Source organism: Asparagus officinalis, unplaced genomic scaffold, assembly GCF_001876935.1.
Source record: "Asparagus officinalis unplaced genomic scaffold, Aspof.V1 AsparagusV1_Un258, whole genome shotgun sequence".
Lineage (NCBI taxonomy): Eukaryota > Viridiplantae > Streptophyta > Magnoliopsida > Asparagales > Asparagaceae > Asparagus > Asparagus officinalis.
The window spans coordinates 4,770-13,785 of record NW_017972523.1 but is presented as its reverse complement, the minus strand read 5'-3'; the positions used below and the strand labels follow the sequence as shown (position 1 = coordinate 13,785).

The 9,016-nt window shown below is 36.3% G+C and overlaps 1 protein-coding gene and 1 long non-coding RNA gene across 13 annotated transcripts; both read right to left on the bottom strand.

Annotated features, from left to right (window-relative positions):
• Window positions 1-1,464: 1,464 nt before the first annotated feature.
• Window positions 1,465-4,988, bottom strand: LOC109827487 (tubby-like F-box protein 7). Of its 11 annotated transcripts, none has more exons than XR_002243443.1 (5): window positions 4,742-4,988; window positions 4,541-4,659; window positions 4,071-4,151; window positions 3,911-3,998; window positions 1,465-2,302 (listed from the first exon to the last, which is right to left on the bottom strand). XR_002243443.1 is itself a non-coding variant. In XM_020394495.1 (5 exons), exons 2-5 carry the CDS (start codon window positions 4,649-4,651, stop codon window positions 2,030-2,032), a joined length of 399 nt encoding a protein of 132 aa, XP_020250084.1. In that variant the 5' UTR covers window positions 4,652-4,659; window positions 4,742-4,988; the 3' UTR covers window positions 1,465-2,029. The 11 variants fall into 11 exon arrangements, 4 of the variants coding, with proteins under 4 accessions (XP_020250084.1, XP_020250081.1, XP_020250083.1 ...); XM_020394495.1 differs by lacking the exon at window positions 4,071-4,151 and having other exon boundaries at window positions 1,465-2,101; window positions 2,175-2,302; XR_002243441.1 differs by having other exon boundaries at window positions 3,911-4,151.
• A 126-nt stretch (window positions 4,989-5,114) lies between these two features.
• On the bottom strand, window positions 5,115-5,916 carry LOC109827488. 2 transcript variants are annotated; one of them, XR_002243448.1, is made up of 3 exons: window positions 5,879-5,916; window positions 5,555-5,734; window positions 5,115-5,228 (listed from the first exon to the last, which is right to left on the bottom strand). It is a non-coding gene; the product is annotated as an uncharacterized LOC109827488 (long non-coding RNA). The 2 variants fall into 2 exon arrangements; XR_002243447.1 differs by lacking the exon at window positions 5,879-5,916 and adding an exon at window positions 5,831-5,847.
• Between the last annotated feature and the right edge of the window lie 3,100 nt (window positions 5,917-9,016).

Below are 9,016 nucleotides of genomic sequence, written 5' to 3'. Positions count from 1 at the left end.
GGTTGTTAAGGTTAAGGGTTTGTTGTTAAGGTTGTGAATCCTCTCTCTCTCTTTCTTTTTTTATTAAAATATGATGGGGATTATTTTATTATTTTTGTTTTCTCTCTCTCTTTATCATGATGTACCAAGAGGATAGTTGAAATGATTGATGAGGATTATTTTATTATTTTCGTTTTTTATTATTTTGGTTGTTTGTATTGGGAGGTTGTTAAAGTTACGGGTTGATTGTTAAGGTTACGGGTTGGTTGTTAAGGTTAAGGGTTTGTTGTTAAGGTTGTGGATTTGTTGTTAAGGTTGTGGATTTGATTGTTAAGGTTACGGGTTGGTTGTTAAGGTTAAGGGTTTGTTGTTAAGGTTATGAATCCTCTCTCTCTCTCTTTCTTTTTTTATTAAAATATGATGGGGATTATTTTATTATTTTTGTTTTCTCTCTCTCTTTATCATGATGTACCAAGAGGATAGTTGAAATGATTGATGAGGATTATTTTATTATTTTTGTTTTTTATTATTTTGGTTGTTTGTATTGGGAGGTTGTTAAAGTTACGGGTTGATTGTTAAGGTTACGGGTTGGTTGTTAAGGTTAAGGGTTTGTTGTTAAGGTTATGAATCCTCTCTCTCTCTCTTTCTTTTTTTATTAAAATATGATGGGGATTATTTTATTATTTTTGTTTTCTCTCTCTCTTTATCATGATGTACCAAGAGGATAGTTGAAATGATTGATGAGGATTATTTTATTATTTTTATTTTTTATTATTTTGGTTGTTTGTATTGGGAGGTTGTTAAAGTTACGGGTTGATTGTTAAGGTTACGGGTTGGTTGTTAAGGTTAAGGGTTTGTTGTTAAGGTTATGAATCCTCTCCTTCTTAAGTAGTGAAAATAGTACTACTACTCCTATACTACTTTGACGCTAACACTCACAAAAGAATGGATCATGAGACTCATCACTCACTACCTTACTTTTTGTGAATAGTAGTACCAAAATAGTATATGAATAGTCCTACATTGAACATTTTTCTTTCTTCTTCCATGTTTAGCTGTAGGCCTTGTTCCTTTTTATAATTAACTAGTATGCAATACGTGCATTGCACGTGATGCATATTAAGAAACTACAATAGTCAAAATCCATAATGTTTCCATAATTATGCATTGAACTTATACACAATAAACAATATGAATGCCAATTAACCATTATCTCACAGGACGTAGGATAATGTCCATAGAGAAGAAACCTAATCAACCATATATATGGTTCGCGTGATAAAAGTGAACGTACAATCAAGAAGAGGTAAGTTGATCTTAACTGCAAATAACTAATATTCAGCATTACATTACCAATCTGGAAAGTATTAAATTAGCATACATACAACGAAAAGCTAAATCTCTTAGAAAGAGTCAACTTACCTCTTCTTGACGCAAAGAAATATTACTTTTTATGTTTGTATGTTCGGTGGAGGAATGATGCCATACATTGAAGCCATTCCAGTTCATTTAAGTTCATCCTATAATTGCTCGTGTCAATCTCTGTACATAAAGCAAACCACTTGAAAGTCATACATACTCCAAGACTCAAGGACCAAGGCCATGCTTTCTTTATAATACATAAGAAATGTCCAACAGAAATAGTGATGCCAGTAGCTGCTTCAACATATCCCTAGTTGGTCCAAAAGCAACAACGTTCATACATCGAAAATATACAACACGCTTGCCCAATTTATGTCCACCAACATAACCGCAACATTAAATTATGAGCTAAGCATTTCTATTCACATGAACACTTTGTACCAAAGCTAGTGAGGCAAATGGCAAAAGCCTGAAAAGCCGAGTGGTTGCCTATAGTCCATTGTGAACATATCATCTTCAACTTTCCCAAATTGGAGCAGCATTGTCTCATCTTCTCTAACCCCATTCACTTGACATGGATTCGAAGCTGCAACAAGCTAAAAATTCTTCACAGAAGCAACGGTTACCCTCCCGTGAAAATTCAAGCACCAGCATTGAAGATGCTCATGCCATCGAGGAGCTTTGTTCCTCAATACCACAGACAAGAGGTTGAGATGATTCTTCTCCTTTGGTGGATTCTTCGGTTGGAGGGCATTGTAATCTGCAAAACATTCTTCTTGGTCTTCAAGATTTGAGAAGGTTGAATTTGTATGCATAACCAATCTTGAAATTACCAGCCGAAGATTGTGGGCTGATTTGCTTGCTGGTGAAGCGTCGGCTCCTCCGACTACTTGATGCTTTTGCGATAGTGAAAGGTGGGCGGCTGTCGTATATTGTGAACTTATTGCCCACGAAATCAGATCTGCAATAAGATTAGAAACATAACAGTAGCCAGAGAATGAGGGAATCAGAAAACATCATTGTACAAAGCAAACTTGCAAACCAACTCCTACAGATTTGTTTTTAGCCAAGCAGCACAATTCCATACAGCAAAAGTTCTTCCCCCAAAAAAAAGGCAGACTCAGAAGTTGCATGGAAAATGGGTCAAAGGGGAAGGCTTTCCACTTGCACATCAGAGGTGTAGCAGTTAGAATGAATGTAAGGGGTATATGAGACTTTATCCAATGAAAGAATCACATATGAATTCATAACAAAATCATGTCCAGGACAGGGAAACTATCGCCCATAGAAAACTATGATTAACAGAGTGGTCTCAAATAAGGCTAGTTGGCCAATAGTAAAATATAGCAAGTCTGTCGTATAGGTCATGCAATTTAAGCTCCTGCACATGGATACAAGCTTATGAACTATCCTATTGAGAAAAAGCCAATTGGAAAAACGCTGGAAGTTTCTACTGTCATAAAAAAACATGTAAACTTCTATGATTTGCATTAGCCTCTGAGCACTTAGGGTGCAAACAACATGCAAAGAATTAAAATAACAAAATATCTAAACAATAAAATGACAAAATAGTTTCTACTTGCTTTGTGAATGAGGCCAAAAACTTTCACAAATAATCCTTAAGGCGTTTGGGTAGGTTTATAAGAGGTAAACACAAGTTATTCAATTACATAGCTGATGTTTATGCATTTATGATAACAGGATGCTCAATGAGTTATGAGATCTTACGTATTAACTATTAAATCTCTAGTTGAACAGTTAAGCATAACTGATTTGAAATTTCATCCTAACTGATAGAAGACCTACAATGTCATAAAGGAGAAAACTCCACAACATATTCAAATTACTGCCAAAAATTACTTTTCAAGAGAAGACATTTCCATCCTTGAGTGCATCAATTGAGGTAATTATGTGAATTTATACCATGACAATGACAGTGCTAATAGTATTTTTGGTGTGCACTCCTACAAACTCAAAACTTCATGCAGATCTCAGACACTATCAATTTTTAACTCCTCCTATTGCTCAACTAACTCGATTATAAAAGTCAAGAGATATACTCAAATACTTCATTCAAATCATAGAAACTATCAAATTTTGACTCATTCTATCGCTCAACTTACTCGATTATAATAGTCAAGAGACAAAAGTCCAAGTTTTGTTTTCCCAAAAGTGTGGGTGAGAAACCAGGACCTGCTCCTCCTAGAACTATTCAAAAGCAAACTCGCTCCACCCAACAGCCGCGATAAATTATTAAAACAAACAAATAACCAAAGACGGGAACTTTGGCACAAGAAAATGAATCATAGTAAATAGGTCAAATTGCAAATAACCTCCCTTATTAGCACTTAGCATCCTTCAACTCATGTATAAGCAAGCCATTGGAGTCCTGGACGAGTTTTAGAAGGACAATTGTAGATAACACTCGTTTCCTTCCTCGAGAATTGAGGGGTGCTAAGTGAATAATAAATGAGTTAAGACACGTTAAGTGCTAGTAAAGGTATAGATGAGGGGGTTATCTGCAACTAAATCTAGAAAATGTTTAAGTTTTCTAAGAACATCATCTTACTTTGGTTCAAGGTGAGATAAAGATAGAATGTAGAGTTCTTCTTATTTCTCTTAATAAAGCACTGCATTGGAAGCTCCTTTGGCCCTGGCTGCAATCGACACGTCAATCAAAAGAACCCAAATTTAGATGCTTTCTATAGGCAGAAAATAATATTGAATACATTGGTAGTTTTTCTTGGAAGTTATTTCTTGGAAGTTTTTCTTCCAGCTGAAGTCCCCCCAGCGATAGGTGAATTTGGGGTCTGCAGCCACATCAAAGAAAAGCATCATATGATAGAAAAGTTCCATTTTACTGACAGAAAATAGAGATCTCCATCATAAAACTGATGTTATTTAAAGAAATATTAGACGGTAAACAGTAGATGGCATGAAAGTAGTACAAAAGAGTAGGCGCAGCATCAAGGAATAGGCATGTGAGGATTATGACCTACTACTATCATTACTGATATCTGAGATAACTATGGAGAAAAATTAAATCAAGAAAGTTCCAGCAGCACTTGATATTTGCAGAAAGCATTCTGATGATAGACAAGCTCAAGCCATGGATATTGAATACATTGGAAGGGAACCTCATTTTTCTATCTCATCCAATTTCAAACTATTATGACATGTGGATAAACCAAATATTTACCTGATTTAACCTATTGATGCATACATGGGGAGAGTCATCTCGAGGTTTTCGAGTGAAATCCAGCACACTCACTCCACAGTTGCTCTGAAGCATTACCCTGAAGTAGTCCATGCCTAATCCTTAATAGACGTATAAATGTTATAACATGTAACTCCAGCTATCATGTCAAAAGTTCAAACAAACATGGAAAACAGTTAGTACCTAATGTTGTTTCAACAAGGGCTTGATTAGTTGCGTTGTGAGCAACAACAATGACAGACTTGCCTTTATGAGCTAAAATTTTACTCCGGCAGCTTTTGGCTCGGTCCCAAAGTTCTTTTACCGGATAATGGCCATCAATGTTAAAATTGGGTGCATCCTTCTGCCACTGGCGATAAGCATTACCAAACTTCTCCTTCCCCTAGTGCTTCAAAAGACCATGGAATTGTAGATCCCCTCGTGCTTCAAAAGACCCTGGAATTGTAGATTTAAAGAATCAGCTATTTATTAATAAAGCTTCCAATGTTAATAATTGGAGAAAACTAATCTAAATTTGGGTAAACAAAATAATTAGGGATTATAAGAAGCATTACCACTGCTAACTTAAAAAGCGTAGAGATAAATCTCCCGAAGGTCAGATTCTGATATCATTTCCTCCTGTCGAGCAGCCCATATAATCTCAGCAGTTCTCTTTGGTCGGATCAAGGGACTGCAACATGTTAGGGAAAATAATCTTCTATCAGTAATGATAATAATAATATCAATACTGCTATAGTCACTCAAAAATATTAAGAAAGCTATATAAGATATGACAAATTTAGACAACTTACACAAGGTTGTCTACCGATGTGAAAGCATATGTCATTTATCTTTTCCATGTAATAAAACCACACAATGTTCAAGCTTAGGGTGCTTGTTTGATACTTTGTATTTTCACAGGATTAATCTATTATGGTGATAAGCAAAAAAAAAAGGATGGAAAATTGGAAATAAATGAAAGACAACAAAAATGGTAGAGGGAAGAAGAAAGAGAACCTGGTGAAGCGGACATCAAAAGAGTCGGCGATGAGCACATGGCAAGAGGTTTCGGCCTGAGACGTCCTTCGGGGTGAGAACGGAGAAATCAGAGCTCCCTTGGATCCTCCCCTCCTCGTTCCACGTGCTCTGCCCGTGCCTCACCAGAACCATCCTCTTCGCCTCCCCGATCGTCGGGAACTGATTAAAATATTAAGAATCATAACGCTTTATTTATTCCTAAAATTTTCAGAATCAGAATACTTCTAAATCTAGATCAGGAAAGAATGAAAATACACGAAAATAACTTTCAGAAGGCAAACACAAATCTAAAACTCCCCATACTATCTTAAAAAATCACACAAGAAACGGGATAAAAACATTTTTTTTCCTTTTTGTTAATCAAATGAGGGGTGGGATTCCAAATATCCAGAATTCATACATTCACAGGGGAAATATCAAAAAATTCCAACAATACAAGGGATCATGTATATCATCATCTTTCTCATTAACACACCCAAAAAATCTCTCTCTTCCAGTTAATAATTTGGGGAAAACTAATCTAAAATGTATCGAATACCAAAAAGGGTAAACAAAATAAGTAAACCTAATCAACAAAAAAAAACCCTAGAAAACATCAAATCGAGCAACTGCTTTAGTGGTGAAGGAAAAGTGATCTTTCCAGTATGCTCGGCGATCTAACCATGCGCGTCGTGATTCCCGCCAACGGTGGAAACGCAAAGCGGAAGAGATAGAGGGGGCGGGTGGGTGAGCGGCAGGAGGAGAGAAGATTAAATGCGGGAGCGGCGGGCGGCGTGATGAAGAGGCAGGGGATTCATGCCGTTCTCAGTGGTTGAGAAACGGAGATGAAGAGGAAGGGGTGGGGCGCGTGGGTTAGAGTGGCAGGGGAAAGGGCATGATACTGGCAACGTTTTAATGTGAATTAATAATCTAAACACTGATAATAATAATCATAAAGTTAGAATAATTAGATAGAAATTACGATAAATTATAATTAAGCAAGTTTAAAGGGCAAAATAGGCATACAAAAGTTTGACACTTGTTTTCTCTTTAGAAGTAGTATATATATATAATATATACTATATATATATATATATATATATATATATATGAGTATATATATATAAAAACAAAACTTGTTTTGTATATATATAACTATATATATACAAGGAAATCAATATATGATTGAGCTTAAAGTACTAACACACATAATATAAACCTAAACTAATGTTACCCAAGCTTGATCTTGATCTTGATCTTCATTGTAGTTCAACTTGGTAAACTTGGATGAAACTTGTAATTGAATCTTTAACTTGAATTGTATAGGCTTCAACAACTATTCCACCAACCTCCATTGGATATATTCGTTGAAGCGCAATTCCATCCATCCTCCAATATATTGTTTGTCTACAATTGATACAAAAGCACAAACACTAGACAAACAACATTAGAAGTAAATTGTTTGTAAATCATCATCAAAACAAGAAGGCTAACACAAAACACTATTCAAATCCCAATAAAATGTGAACCAATATAAACCTCTTGGACTTCCTTCCATTTTCCAATGTGGGACTATTCACAAAGGTAAAATTGCCTTTTCATGAACAAAATATCCAACATTTTCCACTTTACGAATAGGTTGTCTTTATTTTAATATTTTTTCCTCCCCTCACCCTCCTTCAGACTTGTCTCATCCTTTTTTTTCCCATCCAACTTCATTGTACACAAACGCACCGCACCACAGGTGACTTGTTCTAACAATATGGCTCTCACAATCTGTGGTTTGATTCCAAATAGGGTTATTGGAAAGAGGAAAAAAAAACATTCAGTGTACGTACACAAGATTTTCAGGATGGCCTTTACTTTTAGACTTCGGTCAAATATAAACACGATGAAGACGTGGTTTGGTTGGGGACGGGGTTGGGGGGTAGCCTGAGATTAAAGTTGATAACACTGCATAGCCCAAGACAGCATAAACATGTAGCCGGAGATAAACAGTAATAATACTAGAAGGGCAATGACAGTAGGACGTGCCATTGCGCACAATACCGACATGCATTCCTAGGCATAAACAACCAGGCTTCCGATCTACTCCACATTTTCGGCCTCTTACATAGTAGTCCGAACTCCTGCGTGATAAACAGTACAATAGATTTGTAAATGTGTGGAATTTCACGCCTCATCCACAGACAAGTAGGCTCTACAACTTCGTCTTGGGGGATTATCAGCTAGCAGCGTGCCCGAGTAGCCACCAAAATTATGAGCAAGATTTTTGCACCAAGTTTCACCGATACAAGACCCGCCACGGTATCGTCAAGCCATTACTTATATCAACACAGAACATGACAGTGTAGGGATCTCAAACTGAAATTGTAGTCCGGATATGTAAGCACAGCGTCTGATCATGCACGGTACTGGGCTTTTACATTGATATATATAGCAGCTGGTTTTCACGACACGATAAACAGCAAAAATCTTGACACGTCAAAATTTAAAACCCCTATTCCAAACGGTAATACTCAATTCACAAATCCAAAAGCGTGACAAACTAATAAAAAGCATTTCAGAGCACAAGCTTCGATGCTCGATTCACTGATTACTTTGGGCATATGCTTGCAGGCTATATATCCCACCTGCAGACTGTCAGGCCCCTTCCACTCCAGACAGTGAACTACATACCGCTTAAAGAAACAGTACTCCAACAATGAAAAAAGCAAAATTATTGCGGTATCTAAGTCACGACGTTATAATTACCAACTGTCTAATCAAAGTCTAAGCTTAAGCATCTTCAACCATCTAGAAAGATAATGGAAATTTTAATGACAACATTAGTTACTCGAAGTCCAAAATGAGGGGCTTCATCAGGGGTCAGGGATGCCCAGGGAAGCAGAATTAGAAACATACAAGAAAAGAAAGAGTTGTGATTCCAATATTTTTTAGCATCTCACAGCATAATCTAATCTGTTCCAACAATAATTACAAACAGTTCAAGTTGCGAGGAAAAAGGGAAAAAAATATGTGAACAATACAACATGGCTTATCCGTGCAATTTAGGCAAATACAAATAGAAAAAACACATGAGACATGAACTACTAACCTAACTAACAAGTATATGACGATAAACCAAATAATGAACTTTCCTTTTGTGCATTCACATTAAGGCCCAACATTTTCAAACACTGATCGCATTGCGAGCATCATATCAGATGGAGATCAGATAATATTTTGAGGAGAATCTTGGGCTACAAGTTCTTCTCCATCTGGTTTAGAATAAGATAAATGTTTTGATAGATGATACAAGAATATGCATCTCGGTTATCTAAATGAATAAACTAAAACCAATGAAGTATTGGAAAGAGTCAAGTTTCATCGCATTGGAGTTCGTCTGCGTATTTATTTTATTTGCTACATGAACAATTCCTCATCAATAGTGCAAAGGAAAAAGGGGAAGGAAAAGAAAAA